Source organism: Terrapene carolina, unplaced genomic scaffold, assembly GCF_002925995.2.
Source record: "Terrapene carolina triunguis isolate 2854851 unplaced genomic scaffold, T_m_triunguis-2.0 Scaffold211, whole genome shotgun sequence".
Taxonomy (NCBI): Eukaryota; Metazoa; Chordata; order Testudines; family Emydidae; genus Terrapene; species Terrapene triunguis.
This window is the reverse complement of record NW_020664562.1, coordinates 35029215-35048136: the sequence shown is the minus strand read 5'-3', so window position 1 is coordinate 35048136 and position 18922 is coordinate 35029215. Positions and strand designations below refer to the sequence as shown.

Below are 18922 nucleotides of genomic sequence, written 5' to 3'. Positions count from 1 at the left end.
CATATTCCTCCCATGACAAACATGCATAAGTATAACCCCGTGGTCCATGTATATTACATGGCATCTTCTGTGCCTGATCCACAGAGGACATGTCTGTAATAGCCTGGCTATTTACCTCAAAATGTAAAAAATCATGTTTATTTGGTGTAAGTTTCACACACAGTGCAGGGATGGAAACGTGTCCCAAATTATTAGACACACTAATGCTAATCCTGCCTGCTCCAAGTTAGTGCAATGCTAATTATTTAAGTTGAATGACTTAAGTTATTATATTTTTCCTGAAAGATAAAGACATACCTAACATAAGCAATTCCTTGATCTTTTGTCACCCTCACCTCTTGCAGAAGAAACAAATCACTGAATTTAGGTGTGGGGCAAGTAAATCTGTTTACTTTTAAAATGTACTACTTTGCAATTTGAAGGCTACATATGCATTCTGTTAATGATTTAGGATTTCAACCCATCCTCTTCTCTCCCAACTATTTATTTAAAAGGCAATTCAGCTGATCTTTAAAAAAAAAAGATCAGTTACTCCTCATCTTTTACATTCATGGTTTGCATTTTCCATTTTCACTCAGTTTGGATAATGAAACTAGACTGGTCTGTTTTTATTCAGTTTTACTTCATGTTTTTGAAAGACAGTACCATGTATTTCCATGAAGACATTTCTTTTATTCCTAACCAGAGCAGTTTCCCTTCATCTGGGCTAATATTTCCAGGTTTAAAAGAGGTCTGTAGAAATTCCAACATTTACTCTATAGCTGGTATTTGTAATCCAAATATAAAGGTCTTTACTTAGGAAGTGTGCAAGGCCAAGCAGAAGGCCATGGGACAATATTTTACTGTAGTCAAATTACATATTAGGCTACGGAAGTTGATTTCTTTTTCCTGAAACAAGCCCTAAAATTATCTATGTTTTACACAAAGTGGGCCTGATTCTGATCTACTGCCCAATGGTTTTTTTGATTCAGTTATTCAATAAGAATGGATATTGCTTGTATTTTACGAGACATGCTGGGATTGGATTAACTGCTTTTGCCTTTAAGTTGCTAGTTCTTCTTACATCACAGATATTTTAAACAGAATAAAAAGGCTTAGCATTGCGGAAAGTTTAAAGAGAGCCAGCAGACAGAAAGATTTGTTCTACATGTCTAAACAGAAACACTCATTGTATAATTGACTCACAGGCTTTATTTACATTTGTCTGCAGAATCATTTCTTCATTAAATGACTTAGTACATTTTATCTAAGCCAAATGAAACCATAATTTTCCTCAGAGTTGTCTGTAGCCTACCATTTGCTAAATTTAAAAACTTTTATCTAAGTACAGCAACAATTTTAATACAAAGCACAAGAATAAACCAAAAGGTAACATATCTTCTAATAGATCTGATTTTTACAATTTAGTAGGTAGACTTTCCTGAAGTCAGAGGCACAGTTAAAAGAGACTAACTGTTCTTGTGCAATCTAAACTACATTTAGCAAGGAAATCAGATATAAAAGAAAGTGATAAAGAAGTTGTTGCAGGGCAATTTTTTCTGCAAAAAGATCATCAAAATATTTCTACAACAAAAACATTTTGCTCTGTCAAATCAGTCCAAAAGGAACTTAAAAAGTCATTTTAAAAAAAAAGAAAAGCAGAATGTAATTTTGCTCCGTTTGTCTTGTGAAGTTCATTTTACAAAAGCAACTATCAAAGATGTTGAAAGTTTTACTACTCAAATAATTACAGATATATTGCTTTTTTGTTTTAAAAAACATTATTTTCCCTTAACATACTTACCTTGTGATGCCACTGAAGATAACTGTTAACACAAATCTTTCTTAACCAAACGGAGCTCAAGAATGACCAGGCTTTAATGTGATATTGCTAGTAAAACAAATTTCATAAAGCATTTTAAGCCATAAATTTTATAAAGTTTAGGGGGACAGTGATGATCTTTGATCACATTTATTTAGAAGCACAGATTTATCTGTATTTCAGGAGAACTTCTTATGCAGTTTATCTACCACAAGTAAAATTTACTGTGGAAAAAAATAGCTCTCTCCAGCCCAAATTAATCTTTGACTGGTGGCTTGCAGAGGCTTCAACCCTGTACTGTAACTCCAAAGAAACTAGTTTCATAAAGTCCCCCATCACTTCAAAAGTAGCTACATAATGTTGATTTTAGCATTATAAGTCCATACAAGACTGTCCCCTTTCTAAGAGAGGATCACAGACTTCATACACATGGAAATTAAATTGCACCCAGCAACCTACTGCAGAAAACAAGCTTTTCCTTGGCTGAGACAGGATCAAATAGGCTAAATCTCCATAGAGACTTACAGCTTTGAGATAGACCTCAGCTATGGAGAAGAGTGCTTAATGATCCAAAAAGCCTTCAAGCTGGGAGAAGGGAAGTCTCACCCACCCATTACAGAACCTAGTACTGGGTGCGGGAATCGGACGTCTGTACTAAATGTGAGAGAACTGCCACTCATCACAACTTTTGTTTAAATAGAGAAAAATTGGAAGCCTGGCCTAAACCCTCCCCATATGGGATACTTTAGCCTTAGAATTGTAGTAATTTCCTATGGTCCTAGCAAAAGTGCATCAAAGAAGCTCAGGAGCTGTTATGTGCAGGCAGCTTGCTTTTGGAGGGTGGGACTACACAGATCAACCTGTCTCCATTCACAGCTCAGGGAATGGTAAATAATGTAGTAGGTTGGAGCCCTAAAAATTAAAAAACAAACCAACCATGTGGTAGTACTACCATGTGGGCCCAATTATACATTGTTTAACAATACAAATATGCAACATCTGAGGAGATAAATGGAATAATGAAAAGTACACACCTACTCTGGGAAATTTATGGCTTAAAATGCTACCTTACTTTTTGTTTAATGAATGAATAAAGCTGCAGTTTCCCAGAAAGCAAGGACAAACATGCACTTCTACTAGCAGATTTAGCACTTCTGACCAAATAAGACACCAACTTCTTAAAAATATGCCTCATGCACTGGACTGGATTTTTTTTTTTTTAAATGTGAACTTTAATACATTATTTCTTTTTAGAACTTGTTCGGGAACCAGAATGGGAAGATCCAGATGACGACCTGCGGCGTCTGTAAGATACAAACAGAGAAAGCATGCAAAGAAATAAGTTCAAATTAATTTTATCACACACACCCACAATAGTTAGAAGACTAATTTATTTGATGGGCTAGTATATAAACTGAACATGTAAATAATCTGAAACCTTTTGTTTAGGCTCACTAACGTATTACACTTTTTAGTATTAAATTTACCACACTTCATATTAAATTTACAATTCCTTGATGTCACGGTATTCATTTATGAAAGTTAATCAAGCAATGGAGTACAGTAGACCCTTCAAACACTGAAACAATGGTTATCTAGGTCTTTTTCTATGGAACATGCTCCTAACAGGAGATTTTGCAAAGAAAGATTTTTTTTGATGTTTTAAAACGTTTATGTTTTAAAAAGCAGCATGGTAATTGGGAGAGGGAGGGCAGAAAACCTATTTTTAAATACCAAAATGAATAACTGATAAAATTCAATCCTTTCCCAGTTCATTTCATTTCTTCACAAAGTGTATTACACACATTTTAAATGCACCCATTCTTATTCTACATAAACCCAAACCTTTCGGGTGACCGTGATCTCGATCGTCTTTTTTTGCGATCACCGGGCGAAGAAGATCTAGAGCGACTCCGCTTCTTGCCTCTCTCAGGGGAAGATGATGAACGAGAGCTTGAGTAAGATCTTTTTCTTGGGGTTGAAGACCCCCTGTGGGACCTGGAGCTGGATCTTTATTGATTAAGAAATAAATTTGATTTAATTTGTGCATAATACAAAGAAGACAGCAAAAGTCTACTACAGAGTTCAGATCAAAGAACATTCAATACAAGATTTGCCACAACATGTTACAAAATGTATTTGTGGATATTTTAATACTTACTTCTTAGTCAACAGTCAATAAGAACTTCTACCTTAACAATAAAAATACTCATTTTTAAAGTAATGCTTTTGAAATATGGTATTGTGGACCAGTGGTTTGGGAGCTTGTTCCCAGTGTTCTCCAGAATTAAGCTTTTTTGTTAAACATATTGCAGGAGATTGGGATGAGAGACAGCCTACAAGACGACTATACTCGTGCTAAGTAGTACAGTCCATAAAGTGAGAGGTAGGAGAACTACAGATTTAACATAAGCTATTTTAAATCATGTTTCGCTCATATTCCATTGTGGATCATTAAACCAAGGTTACTTCAAAAATAAACTGCCTAAATCTCCATCTCCATCTTTGGAGATATTTAAGAGAAGGTTAGATAAATGTCTATCAGGGATGGTCTAGACAGTATTTGGTCCTGCCATGCGGGCAGGGAACTGGACTCGATGACCTCTTGAGGTCCCTTCCAGTCCTAGAATCTATGAACCTATAAAAAAAATTACTAAAATTGGAAGAAATCTCAAAAATGGCCATTCCCCCCACCCAAATTCGCCTATTTGAGTTTGCAAGATTTCTGCTAAACTGAAGCAATTTTAATAAACTAAAAATGTTAGCAAAATATCTTGCATGGCATTTCGTCATTTATGTTTACAAAAATCAGCTACTTTCTCATGAAAAAAAATCGTATTTGTGGATTTGAAAAGGTGATGAAGTCAGGAGGTCCTAAATTCTATTTCCAAGCCCAATGTTAAATCCACCAGACAAAGAGGATTTGGTGACAGTACTTTTTCAGATATCAAACCTGCAGAAACGTTTCACAATCTTCATTGTAAATAAAGTACTCACAAATGTTAAGTAATTTAATAGACAGGGAGGTCTGAAATCCCGTTTTTAAACCAATTTTGTACCCTAAAAATAACTTGTTCTGAACTTGTTGCTTCAGTATCAATGGGATGTCAAATAATAATTTGCTTTGTCTTTTATTACTTAACTTTATACCAGTTGCAATTCTCACTAGGCTAAAATTCAGACTAATGCCCAGGACAAATATAGCCAATATGGACATTGGGCAAATGGAGGGTGGAATGAGGGAGTAATCCTTCCCTCAGAGCAGCTAAAGAACTGTTTCATAAGATACATCCACACTGCACACCACTGGCTGCAGCATGTAGGGTAAGTGTAGCTCCATGCCACAGTGAAAAGCAGGATGCGTCCACACTGCAGAATGTAGCTACATGGGGCAGTGAAAGGCTCTGGCATGGAGAAGGCAGTGGGAACCTTTCCCCACTGCCTTCCCCCTGCCAGAGCCTTTCCCTCCTCCCAAAGTCTTTCACTGTGGTGGGGCAAGGGTCCAGCAGCTCTCTGCTGCTGGAGCCTTTCCCCTACTACAGGGAGTTGCTGGAGCCTCTCTGTCCACTGATGGAGTCTTCCCCAGCAGGGGAGGAAAGCTCCAGCAGCAGAGCCTTTCCCCACACTACACTGCTAAAAACAACAGCGTAGATGGGGAGGCAATGCTTTGGTGTGTAGAGAGCTGTGTAGAGTATATACTATGAGTGTCAGGTGTATCTTTATTTTTCCAAGCGTTCACTATCTACACTATTTATACTGTGGTCAGAGAGGTGGGGAGGGGAGTTCACATGCTGCTGTAAGATACCCACAGAGGCTGCATGGAGCATTCAACGGTTTTCTCTTTAGGAGATAATGGAATCCCTGCTTATATTCCACCCCTTAAATGAGGATACTCAAGAGGTTTGTGCTACACAAGGGATGCAAAACTAATTTTAGATGCCCTGCCCCACTTGTTTCACACCATAGGGGCCCTCTCCAGGAATGGAAAAAAGAGGTGGATTTGCATTCTACTGCAAAAACTTCTGTCAACAGGAAGCCTCAGTGAACTCATCACAAGGACTACTTGCTAGCTTTGGCTGCCATGCACAGTTCAACAATTGCTATACAAAAAGACCAGCTAAATCATCTTTAATGAGTATATCCAGAAAATCTGGACCAAGTCTTGCTTGCCTTGACCACATGTGAGTAATCTCAGACTTCACTGATCAATTACTCATGTAAGTAACCCACTGATTTCACATATTTCCCCCACGTTTACAATAAAGTTTCAACAGTTTTGTCTAATGGGGGATCACATACATTACCAATATATACAAAATAAGAGTATAGCACATCTTCTAATATTTCACACTTAATTGCCAGAGGAAACAGTAAATAAAGTTCCAAGAATTATTTTAAGCAAAAATATGCATTCAGATTCTCTTGCTTTGACATATTGCAGACATAGGGTTATCCACTTGCCTAGCTTTAGACCAGACTTTTAAAAATAGTCTCATAAAAAAAACAAACTTGCATTTTCAAGAATAATTATTTCATTTAATAGTGGTAACTCCTTGGAACACTGGACCTGGGAACAACTGACTTCCATGCTGAAAATGAGTTAAGTCAAAATAGTTTTTTAGAGAAACAAACAAGCAATCAGTTCTGCTACCCTTTTAATTTCTCTCTGCAAAGCAGAGAGAAAGCTACCTCATTCACCTTGATTTCGACCCACGAGATCTAGAATGTTCTCTGGAAGTGGAACGAGATCTTGATCTGGAACTGGAAGAGCTTCTTGAATGGGACCTGAAACAACATGGAGGATTTTTTCCAATACTTAACCAGCTTTATGAGACATGATTATTGTAAAATTACATCTAGAATTTTGATCATGCATACGAGCATCTGAAATACTAGTTCTTAATATTTGGAACTTTTCAAAAATTAATATTCATTTTCTTTCATAATTTGTTTTTAACAATATGCAGATGCAGCTATTTATTAAAGTACTTGGGCCCAGATTCATGAAAGACTATTTGGTCTTTAAAATTTTGCCAGATTGTACATTGGAGTTATTTATTTACTTTCAACTGTTGATAGATAATTCTAGTAAGAATTTCCAATATATAAGTTAAGGTTTTTATTAATGGCTTCCTATTAAGATATTTAAAGTTGTCATTAGAACTATTAGTTAAATTGTGAAAGCAGACAAAATAGGGTAGCAGTTATTTGGTAAAGTTAATAAAATAATTGCTTACCCTTTAACTATTTCATGAATCCAACCCAAATCTTGTAATTTGCACCTTAATGGGACACCATCAGCTTGGATTTTTAGAAGTGTATTAAATTAGGAGTCCTAGTATCTGATATAGTACTCCAAATACACTATCATGAACATTTCTTAAACAATGTATTTAAAAAGTGTCAAGATTTGTTATTCACTTGTTGATATTTACAAGGCTCTTTTCAGCAAGTGTGAAACTGCCTATAATCAGTCTCATTGTTTCCTCTGTATAAAAGGCACAATGCACACACAAGAGTAAATTTTTTTGCTAATTTACGGAAACCTCAGGCATTACTTGTAACTTTACAATGTTTTTAAACTAATGCAATTTTCAAATTGATGGTGTCTCCTTAAAATGCAAGCTGCAAGAGTACAGTACTACAAGTCTGGTATAATTGTAAATATTTTGAAGAGAAGACATGGCAAATCAAATTTTAATAACCTTTTCTGGCACTATTTGGTAAATTAATTCCGTAACTCCCAATAAATATTGTTACCAATGTCTCTATTTCATCATATTATGCAGAACAAGAATAGCCTGCACTTTTATTTTTAGCAAGATAAGATTTAGGTTTCTAAAAAACAAAAACTTCAAGGAGAACTCAAAACCCTTTGAACACACATTTATGTTTAATTAAATGAAGACTCAGCCCAATGTTGTGAATATGTATTGAAGTATCCATGAGAAGATTCCACCCAAAACTGGGAAATCCCAGGAAACACAAAATAAATTAAACTACTTTTCATCAACTTTGAGGGTTGTGAATTTATGTTTGACCCTTCATCTGAGCTGACTGTAGTTTGTATTATTTTTTTAAAAATATGACAGAATCTTATTTGCATTCCAGTAGCTCCCATGCAGTGGGTGCAGTTCACACAGGATGACACAGTCCCTGCCTCACAGAACTCAGACTCTAAGATGAAGGGTGGAAGAAAAGAGATGAAACGTACACCTCTACCCCGATATAACGCGACCTGATATAACACGAATTTGGGTATAACGCTCGTGGGGGGGGGGGGGGGGGGGGGGGCTTCGCGCTTCAACAGATCAAAGCAAGTTCAATATAACGCAGTTTCACCTATAACGTGGTAAGATTTTTTGGTTCCCGAGGACAGCGTTATATCGGGGTACAGGTGTACTATCAAAATGTGGTTTTTGATAAAAAAATTGGCAAGTGCCAATCAGCTCTGCCAATAATATTTGGTTAGCTTCTTGTAGGCACTCTAACCTATGGAGGCATTTCAAGGAAAGGATAGTGATCTATGGATCTGTTCATGGAGGGCATTCTGTATAGAAGAAACTTTATGAAGTGGAAAAGGGGAATTCAGTAGAGGGTTCAAAAAAGTCAGGCAAGGATGGTGCACTTAGCAAATGAGTTTTGAATGGAAGGTGCAGGGGCAATGTGCTGTCATGTAGGCCAAGTAAAACATTTAATATACACATTCTAACAAAAATGAAAAAGGAAAGCTAATTTTCACATATTTGAAATCCTGGCCACTTCAGAGACAAAAGCAAAGTGTGCCTCACTTACCTTAAAGTCTGGCAAAATAGCTGATATTTTAAAGAGAGAAGCAGTTTAAGTGTAAAAAAAAAATTTTTTTTTTTTTTTTACTCCAAGAACTTGAGACCATCCTAATGGATTTTTCTGCAGGTGCAAATTCTCCTAAATCAAGAGGCTATTCACCAAGTTTCAACTTCGGCAATTTATTATGGTCAAATTATAAGCTTCCTCCTACAATAACTAATTCTTAGCTATACTACTACCAGTTAGATATCTATGTGTTAATCTTACACATTTGTTAGTATTAAGGAGCTTAAGAAATAGAGAATTTTTTTTTTAAACCAACTAATAAAATGATGTGTTTATTAAATGGTTGGTTCACTACTGATTTGAGAATAAGCTTTTCTGTGTTCTCGATAAATGTGCAAATTAGAGTTTTTATCTGGCCTCACTGAGACCCATGTAGACCCTGCAAACTCTTTAACTCAGTTAAGATCATCTTCCTTGCCTGATGCTCTAACCACATCATAATCATCTTAATCCCTCCATTGACTTCCCCTTTTCTACCACATGAAACTCAAGTTTATCATCTTCACCTTCAAGGCATTTTCCAATAGTGACCTTCTACTTTATCTGCTCTGATTGCATTACCTCCTACTTTACTATTCCCGCTTCCCAGTTTATCTTCTTTTCTCCCAACAATCCTCAGTACTTCCAAAAAAGCATCTAACATTAAATGCGACTACTCAACAGCAAGCCAAAAGGACTACAATTAGTTTTGAAAACATGCTAGCTTTCCTGTTTTTATAAGCCACATTGGTTACAGATACAGCTGAAACATTAACTCACCGAAAGCAAAGTGACAAACTAAAAGAAGCCCTCACTTTTAAAACTGTGGCGCTACAAAAGGCCACTATAAAAATGTAATCTACCTGTGTAAACTGAATATATAAAACTGTCACATTATTAACTGAAACTATAAAAGTCAATCAAGAAAAAAAGATGTAAATAAAGAAGTTAGATACTGACATTTTGCCTGGCGTTACCCTTGACCTGTACCCGTTTACCTTGACCTAGACCTTGAGCTTGAGTGGGAGGATGAGCGCGATGAAGATTGTGAGTGGGAAGATCGAGATTTAGAGCGACTGCGCCTGTTGGTTTTCTTTTTCTTATTAGCATCTTCTTCCTCACTGGCATCAAGATTATACTTTGAGAGATCAGCCTCATCTTCATCCTCATCCTGAAAAAATGTAGACTGTTAGTTAGGTGTGGAGACTTAAATATGAAGAAAATATGCAGAAAGCAGGATTACATTTTAGACTGTTTTCATTTGGAGTAGTTTTTACTTGCTCTTGTTCTGTACTTTATTTGGAGCTTATGCCAATCTTTACAAATCCGTTTTTTTAGTTCTCTTTTGTTAAGATAACAAAAAAATCTCAAGCATTGAGTGCAGCTTGTTAAAAATCAAATAGCTACATAAAAATAATTTCAGAAACAGCAATAAAATAGGACTGAAAAAAGTGATCCTCAAAAACCTGCAGAATGACTAAATAATTAAAAAGTTAGGTAGTGAATTATAATGCCAGCATTTGTATTACAGTTCAGTGACTGTCTTAAAAAAATGAGACACAGCTTTATTTTGGGCAGATGTCTGGCAGAAGACTCAGGCTCAGAGGAAGTCTATCCCATTACCAAACTTAGGTCCAATTCTGCAAATTCCTCACATACTTAACTTTACACTCTGAGAAGTCCCACTGATTTTGTTGGTCAATGTGTAAAAGTAAACATGTGCACAAGTCTTTTCATGATCATGGCCCAAAAGGAACAACTAATATTTAACAATCACTATGTATTAAAAACAAAACTGCAGATCAGGAAGATATTTATTTCAATTTTATAGCTAAAAATAAAGCCAGCATCATTTAACAGAAGACATCTGGAACATGTCTAGTCCATGTTGACATTTATTTTAGATATTTTGAAAACATCAGAAATAGTGCAGCAGTAGGTAATTCAAAAAGATGTTAGTGTGCATTTTCACCATAATCTACTGGATCTACCTATTAAGACAGCCTATATAAACATATATTTCTTACAATGATTAATTCTGTTCCCAACGTTAAAATATAAATGTAAGTTTAAGTGATAAGATTCTGACCGCAGTCATTCAAAGCAACAAATACAGAGTTTAGGCTGACAAACTCTCCTTAGCTCATGCATTCTTCCAGTACACACATATCCCACTCCAATACGCATACAGAGGTTAGGAGAGTGTATCATTCTTACTTATAACTTATGTATTGTATAACAATACCGATTTACAAGCAGCTAAGAATTAAGGCCAATCTCACTTAGTAAGAACATAGTACGTCAGCAGTAACAAAGAACAAGAATTATTTTACCTCATCCAATTTATACTTGGAAAGATCTTCATCCTCATCCTCCTCTTCTTCCCCTTCAGATTCCTTATCTTCTACTTCCTTCAGGATAGATGCAGGCCCAACTGGCTTCCCTCTGTATTTTTTCTTTTTGCGACCAAACTAATTGCAAATAAATAATGTGAGTGACACATGCTTTGTTTCCGCCCACTCCAACACAAGTAATACTAATTACAGTATATTAAACAAGCAGCCGCCTACTAGCTAACATGAAAAGACTATAATGAACTAAGACTTTTGTAAGACTCGTGGGAAAAAGTGAAAAATAGTAAAAACAACTTTAATTCAGGGCTTTGGAGTGGAGCCCGGAGCTGGAGCGCGGAGCAGCTCCGGAGCAGTGGAGCTGCAGGTTTTTGCCTGGAGCCGGAACACAGTTCCAAAGCCCGGCTTTAATTACAAATAAAAAAATATATTGCTATGTGTGGAGACAGAAAAGGCAAATTTCTACCATGAAATCTTAGTTGAATGACCAAAAAGTACTCAGCAAAAACCTACTGTAGATCTAAAATGAAAGACATATCACAATGTCTATATTCTGATAAATTCATCAAAAATGTGGATGCAATCAAACAGTATGTGCTTTACAAGACTGCTTTATAAAGACTTCAGTATATTTGGGAAGCAGTATGAGCACCCTAAAGAAAATAGCATAGGAAATCTAAAGCAGATCTTGTAAGCAGTTAAACTAATGAAACATAAACCACAGTTAACTCCTACCAATTTAAATTTTAACTGGTTTTTAGAAGTTTACCCCCACAACTTTCCAGATTCAACACCAATTCTGCTTCACATATGAATTGGCAAAAGCCGTAATTCAAAAGATTTATACAGCTAGCTTCCCTCACCCTGAGCCTGGGTGGCTGAGGCTTGGTCTACACCTAAAACTTAGGTCAACGTAGCTACATCACTCAGGCTGTGAAAAATTTGATGCACAGAGGGATGTAGTTAGATCAACCTAAGGTAGTTGCAGCAAGGTCAAAGCTTGAACCCCACTATTGATAGCAGCTAGGTCAATGGAACAATTCTTCTGTGGATCCTAGCATCTCGAGGGGGTGGATTTACTACAGCAACAGAAAACCCCCTTCCATCGCTGCAGGAAGTGTCTATACTACAATGGCATAACTGCAGCTGTGTCCATTGTAGTGCTTGCAGCGTAGATATACCCTGAGTTAGTTTCTCAAGCCAGGCGTCCCTGCCAGATATGTGCTCTTAACACAAATCTCTTCACTTTAACTTATGTTCCTCCAATGTAATAATTATACATAATCTTACCTCATCATACTCCCCATCTGATTCTTCACGTTCTATATACTCAACATTCTCTCTTTCATTAAAACCTCCTCCATATCCTGCAAATTGTAAAATAAGAATGTACGAGATAACCTCTTATATTGTGTAAATTCAATTACACCAAATACAAAGTCTTTGGTAAATGCTTTTATTATGCTACATCTGATTAAAATCCAATAGAAGATGTTTCTAGATGTATAAGCTATCATGAAACCTATACTAGGAATGTTAAGAAATCTGAAGGGAAGTAGACATTAAACTGTTCTCACACAAGTGTATCAAAAATAGTTTTTACATATCTAATTGAGAAACTGAGGTAACCTTTGCTAAATTAAAGAAATACATCCCACTGCGACTGTTTAGCTAATTAAGGGCCAAGTGTCACAAAGGAGACATAATCAGGCTGCAAATGTCCAGCAGAAAATCCCTCTTGTGTAGGAGAACACCCTGCTGAAGCATCTGAGCTGCAGCCAGACCCTGCCTCTCCTTCTGACCCACAGGGCATGTCAGGGCAGAGAGGGCTCTGTTCCACCACTGCCATACTTCCATGATGTAGGGTCCATTATAGCCCATAACACAGAAGTGGAATTTAATACTCCTTGCTAGCAGTTTTAAGTTGAATACGATCAAGAGTGGGCCTGAGAATCAAGAAGCTGAAACAGACTCCCTGACACTCTATAGATTTGCCAGGCAAATTTGGCATGGGAGATAATCTAGTTCCCCAAAAAACATTTTTTTGCACGTTTTGTTTAACCCTACATTTATAGGGTGATTTCAGAAGGAAAGCAGAGGAAAAGGGAATATGACTGAGTTGACATTTCTGCTTCAAGCACAATTTCTGCTACAAGCACATTTCTGCTTCAAGCACAATTTTGTTACTGCTTTTTGTTGCATACAGGAAATATTTTATAAAGTGAAGCCTTAAGGTTATTTATCACATTCCATTTGAAATGATTGCTAGTAAACACATTAAAATTGCCCCTTCAATGGTATATACCCAACTATCATAACAAACTTGAACTTCCATTAAACTCCTCATTCTTCATTGCTCGTGCCATTTCCAAAATAACTGTTCTTGCCATTTGAAGTCATAGCAGATATTTTGACACAACAAATATCACTAATGCCGCCGAATATAGCCCCGCAAAAAAGAGAATGACGACTACAAAGGGGGAATAATTAGCACACACAAAAAAATGAACTTTTAAAACAGAGATCCTTTCATTCAAGTATCCTTAGTAAAAAAGACATTAGTGAGCCATCCTTCTCTTCCCAAACCTGATCAGAATGGCTTCTACAGTGAATGTTTTCTATAAGGTAGCAACACATTTAAAAAAATTCTCAACACACAAACCCAACATGTATTTTGTTCAACTGTTTAGAGTCCGCAACATATTTCACCATTTCTGAATATCTGCTGGGAGCTCAGAACTACTTATTTTAATTTTCAACTTTAATTTCAGCTATAATTTATAGTTATTTGTAAGTAATAAAAATGCATTGTGCTACATGTACTTTCAATATATACGACTGGTCAACATGACTGTTAGTTTATTTTTAGGAATAAATAGAATAAATAGAATTGTGGAAGAAATAGAAAACTGTATTTTGTACTTTTCTCTATGAGGAATAAATTAAATTCTGTGCTTCTAATTTTAGAAGTGACAGAATACTAAAACAGATTAATTCCCTGACCATGTAACACTTATTGGGCTTGTCTACACAATTACAATCCAATCAGTTCCAGTTACAACATGGTTGCAACCCTGACCTACTTATAATATGGTTCCATTTTGTAATGCAGATGGGACTTTATTATATCCGAAACATGATTGTAACCTACTACTGACTTATAAGTCTAGTGTAGATGGACTCTATGGCTACATATCAGAAATTCAAAATTAACATCTTCTGAGCTTAAACATAATCTGTTGGAAATTTATTTAAGAATTTGTTTTAATACTGTATCTTCATGAAAACTGAGAAAGTGGTTTAAACTGAATGACCTTAGAGGATTTCCTGAGGTGAACCACTATCACACTTGTACTTTACATACTAGTAATATTTAGCACATATATAGACTTACAAGGATGGGATATGCAAGAGGAAGACTAGGTAGCATTGCTATATGCCTATTAAAAATGACCACTTGATTTAAGTTATGTTATGATTTCTAAAGTTTATGAAGAGAACTGAGTATTTAAAAAAGCAAATTTATCTTACCTGTCCTTTCCTCCAGTTTTGCATACTTTGGAGTATTACACATATTACACTCTGATCTCCTGGCCCAGTTCACATTGCCACAACTTTAGTGGGGGAGGGAAAAGAAAGTAAGTGTAAAGATGCAACATTTTATTTCAAGTTAAAGAGCTTGGGAATTAGGCAACATGCTCCAGAAAAGAATGAAATCAATTGATATTGATTAGCTGTGGTTTAAATTCACTACTAAACAAATAGGTAATTGTAACATCATCAGGCCCCACTCTTGCAGTACTTATGTACACACAACTCCCAGAAAAGTCTATAGGAATTTTGCCAGCATAAGGATCACATGCATGAGTCAAGTCGTCAGCCCCAAGAGAGGCACAGCTATGATCAAGCTTAAAATGCATATATATGCACATATCTATATCATATTATAGTAATAAAATGGCATATATTTGGGCATAAAAGGAACTTTCACATCATAACTGTACAAAAGTCATTTTTACCTGTCACTTTTTTTCAAGGGTTCTATATATATTGGGGAAAGGTGCTTGGCTTATTTAAAAAAGGCAGTAGAGATGGAAGAAAACAGAGGAAGATTGGAAAATAGTGGGAAAAGGACAAGAATTAGAGGGTGAAAAATAGGAGCGCATGGATGCAATCTGTAGGAACACAGGGGCAAGTGCAAGTTGTAAAGTTGAAATTTGACATAAACGTCAACTAGAATTCTATTAGCATTTTCTAGAGATGGAAAAATATTCTAATAAGTACAGGTTTCAGAGACTGGAAATTTTATGTAGATTAACAAAGACTGAATTCATAAATCAAAAAAAGAGGGTCTCAGGAGATACGAAGCTCTTCGTAAAATCAGGGTATCAAAAAAAAATCTGTTTCCATAAAAGTTTCAAACAATACAAGTATTCACATGTGGAGTTTGTGGAAAAACATAATTTCGCTGTACTCTGCCCTTCTTTCGCACCTTTTGAAACTTCACAAAGTCACTATGAAGTAAGTTTTATTCTCCCACCCCCACCTCTTTTTTTAAAAGATCCACACACACAGTAGCCTGTGATGTGAAGTAACTTGCCTACAATCACACAGGAAGTTTTTCACTCAGATCAGGAACGGAACACATACTTTCAATCCTGTGCTATAATCAAAAGACCATCCTGTCTGTCCAAAGTCATATTGATTAAATATTTGTTGTCCAGAAAAAAACTAAATGAAAACTAATCTAATGTGAAAACATACAAAACCTATTTTAAAAAGTATTTCTTTCCCAATTTCTCTTGCCTACTCACTAAAAGCCACATTGATTCTGACTGAGTTAAATATCCAAGATACAAGACCTTTTAGTCAATTAAAAATGTTTATGGCAGGAATAATATTAAAGTTTCAAAACCAACATACGTTTTACATTGCCAATCATTAGCACTGAACAGGCCACGGCTCTTTTCAGCAAGCGTCTTCCCTATTTCAGTCCCTCCAGCTTTCATCATTTTGGCTTCAGTTGTTTTTTCTGAAAATAGATTCAACGAAATAATTTTCAAAAAGTTTCTTATAGATTGAACATTTCATTCTTTTGGGGGGAATATGAGAGAAGGGAAATCTAAACTGGAAAGATAGTCACCTCGACCACATCTGTTACAGCTGGTTCTTCTAGCAAAATTAACATTTCCACACCTGAAAAAAGAAATATATTCTTATGAAGGGCAATTAACAGTTTTTTTAAAATGGGGAGAGGATAAAGATGATAGCAATTAATATTTGGAAAATGTTTTGAAGATGAAAAATCCTATAAAGTTTTCTTTGTTTTGCAAAATGAATCATGACATTTTCCCAGCTTGAACGATTTTAATGTTGGTAGTTTAATTTTTGTAGTTAAAATAAAACTGCTCTAGAAATTCAAAGAAACTTTAACAGTGACTTTTTGTTTTCTAACCTCGGAAATAAATTAGCTGTTTGTAACAGGGCGGTTAGTTTTCCTTTTGTTGTACAAATACACATTTCAGACCAGCAAAAAAAACAAAGGCCGCTGGCAATTTTATTTTGTCAAGATTCTACTGCTTCACAGTAATAGCACTAGGCCCTTCATTCAGGGCTTTGGAGCAGAGCACGGAGCTGGAGCGCAGAGCAGCTACGGAGCTGTGGAAAGGCAGGTTTTTGCCTGGAGCTGGAGCACAGCTCCAAAGCCCTGCCCTTCATTAACCGTAAACATCCGGCAAAAGTTGGCAAATATTTTGTATTTAATAAAGCACCCTGGGTAAATATTTAACTTTTCTTATTAAATGTTTTCTCAAACATACTGGAACCTAACGGAAGACTTATAAATAAGACAGAAGGATTGTTGGGTTTCATTGCAGATTTTAAGTACCCTGTACTCCTATAGCCATGTCATTTTCCAGTTTACGGTTCTGATTCTGCAGTGTTTCTGCTCGGGCACACCCCTGCACCTACAGAGCCCTACCGACACCGACCGGGCTCTGAGGTGCACCCACGGGCCCGGGTGCACCCCCGCAGAACACGTTGCGGGATCAGGCCCCATTCGCTTTCTTTGCAGTGTGTGGTGCAGAGCTGCCATCGTGTCACCGCCCCGAGAGCGAAGTGACCCTGGGGTGCAGCCAGCAGAGTAGTTGAGCCTCCCGGGCGGGGAGGCCTTTGAGTTGAAGGGCGCTGCTCTAAAGGGCGTTATTCATATGTCGGGCCCCCCTAAACCAGCCTGAGGCAGCAGAGATCCCCGCCGGGAGAAGGCGCTAAGGGGCAGGGACCTCCCCCACCATCCAGCCGTTGCCCAGCGGCCTATGGCCCCCGGAGAAGCAACAGCCCCGCAAACGGCGCCTCCTGTGCCCTGTAGGAAGAAAACTCGAGGACCTTGAGCTCCACCGAACCCCGCGCCCCGGGAGCCCTGGGGCCCCGCTCCCCGTCCATGGCGCCCCGCGGTCCGCACCCCCCGTCCATGGGGCTCCCGGGCCCCCCTCACTTCTTGTCCGGGCAGATCCAGTCCCCGTCGCTGACTCGGAAATTCTTCGTCGACATCTTGGCCCACCGCGTCCAGAGCCAAGCGGCGCGGCACGGCACAGTAGGACCGGGGTCCTGCGTCTGATGGGGCTGCCTCGTAGCGCCTGTTTCCCGCTATCAGCCACCACAGTGTCGGCGCGCACAGGGCCCGGCCCTGCCCGAGGCAACGCGCCGAAGGGCAGCCGTGCGGCGCGGATTGTAATCAGGCATTGGAACAGACACCCTGCCCGGCCGGGAACGGGAGGTGGCGCGGAGAGTTCCCCCTAGGGGCCGGAGGACCCCATCGGAGGGAGCGGGGCGGGGCTGAGGGTTGGAATGAGAAGTGGCGGAGGGAAGCAAAGGGAGAGTGTGGAGGAGGGCGGGGCGGGGGAAAGGGGAGGGATGTGGGGGGAGCAGGAGAGAGCGGGGTGCGGGGGGGGTGACCATATTTCCCAAATTGAAAACGGGATTCCGAGGTGCCCCCTCCCTCACGAGGCTATTGCCTCTCCACTGCCACGCTGCCTCCCCCCCCCCCCCCCCCCTGCCCTCCCCCCCCCCGGGGGGGGGGGGGGGGCTGCTCTGATTCCCCCCCCCCCCCCCCGCCCATCACACGTTGCTCCGCACCACACCCAACTTTTTTGACAAAAGTGAGCATTTGTCCCGTTTGCTCTTGCCAACTGTCAGCAAGAGCAAACCAGACAAATGCCTCCTTTTGGAAAAAAAAGTCAGGACCGCCAGGACAAGGCTTAAAAAAGGAACTGTCCCTGCCAAAACTGGACGTATGGTCACCCTCGGGAGAGGGAGAGAAAGGGGCTGGGCTGAGATCAGACATGCTGGCCGGTGCTGGGAGCAGTGCTACATGATATGGAGATGCATACAGCAACCATAGCCACAGCCCACCTAGCTCAGGGATCCCAGCACTGCTAACAGTGCTGTAATTGGACTGGTGATGGCAACAGTAGACATTTTTATGAAAGTTTCTGTAGTGTAACGAGAGCCAAAGTGTCTGGGCCAGATCCTCAGGTAGCATGAACTGGTGTCACTGGATCTTCACTGCTGCTTGGCTGATTTATACCAGCTGAGGGTCCAGCTCTCTGATTTTTTCTGTTGCTGTCCAGTTCCCAACACAGAACCAAGTCAAACCAGCCTACCCCAGGCTTGCTAGCTCCTTCCCTGTCTGTATCTGCTCTAGCCCTTTGTTCATGATGCAGTGTGAGAAAGCTTAACTGTCCACCTTCACCATACAGGAATTTGTTGCAGCCCACTAACATGTCCTCCGGAGCCATCTTTTGGGTCCCAACAACCAGAGCCAGCAACACAGAGGAGTCGCTACCATTTGAAGAACTCTTGGGCTTTCACTCCTGTCTCAAGAAACGTGCAGAGCATCCAGGAGACACTGGTGGACTTTGTTTTCTGACCTACTGAA

The 18922-nt window shown here is 38.7% G+C and overlaps 1 protein-coding gene across 1 annotated transcript; it reads right to left on the bottom strand.

Annotated features, from left to right (window-relative positions):
* Positions 1-1241: 1241 nt before the first annotated feature.
* On the bottom strand, positions 1242-17671 carry LOC113407393 (zinc finger Ran-binding domain-containing protein 2). Its single transcript, XM_026655836.2, has 10 exons — positions 17480-17671; positions 16130-16182; positions 15910-16018; positions 14518-14600; positions 12277-12353; positions 10969-11106; positions 9634-9806; positions 6500-6586; positions 3647-3811; positions 1242-3105 (listed from the first exon to the last, which is right to left on the bottom strand). The coding sequence occupies exons 1-10, from the start codon at positions 17533-17535 to the stop codon at positions 3042-3044; spliced, it is 1005 nt and encodes a 334-aa protein (XP_026511621.1). The 5' UTR covers positions 17536-17671; the 3' UTR covers positions 1242-3041.
* Between the last annotated feature and the right edge of the window lie 1251 nt (positions 17672-18922).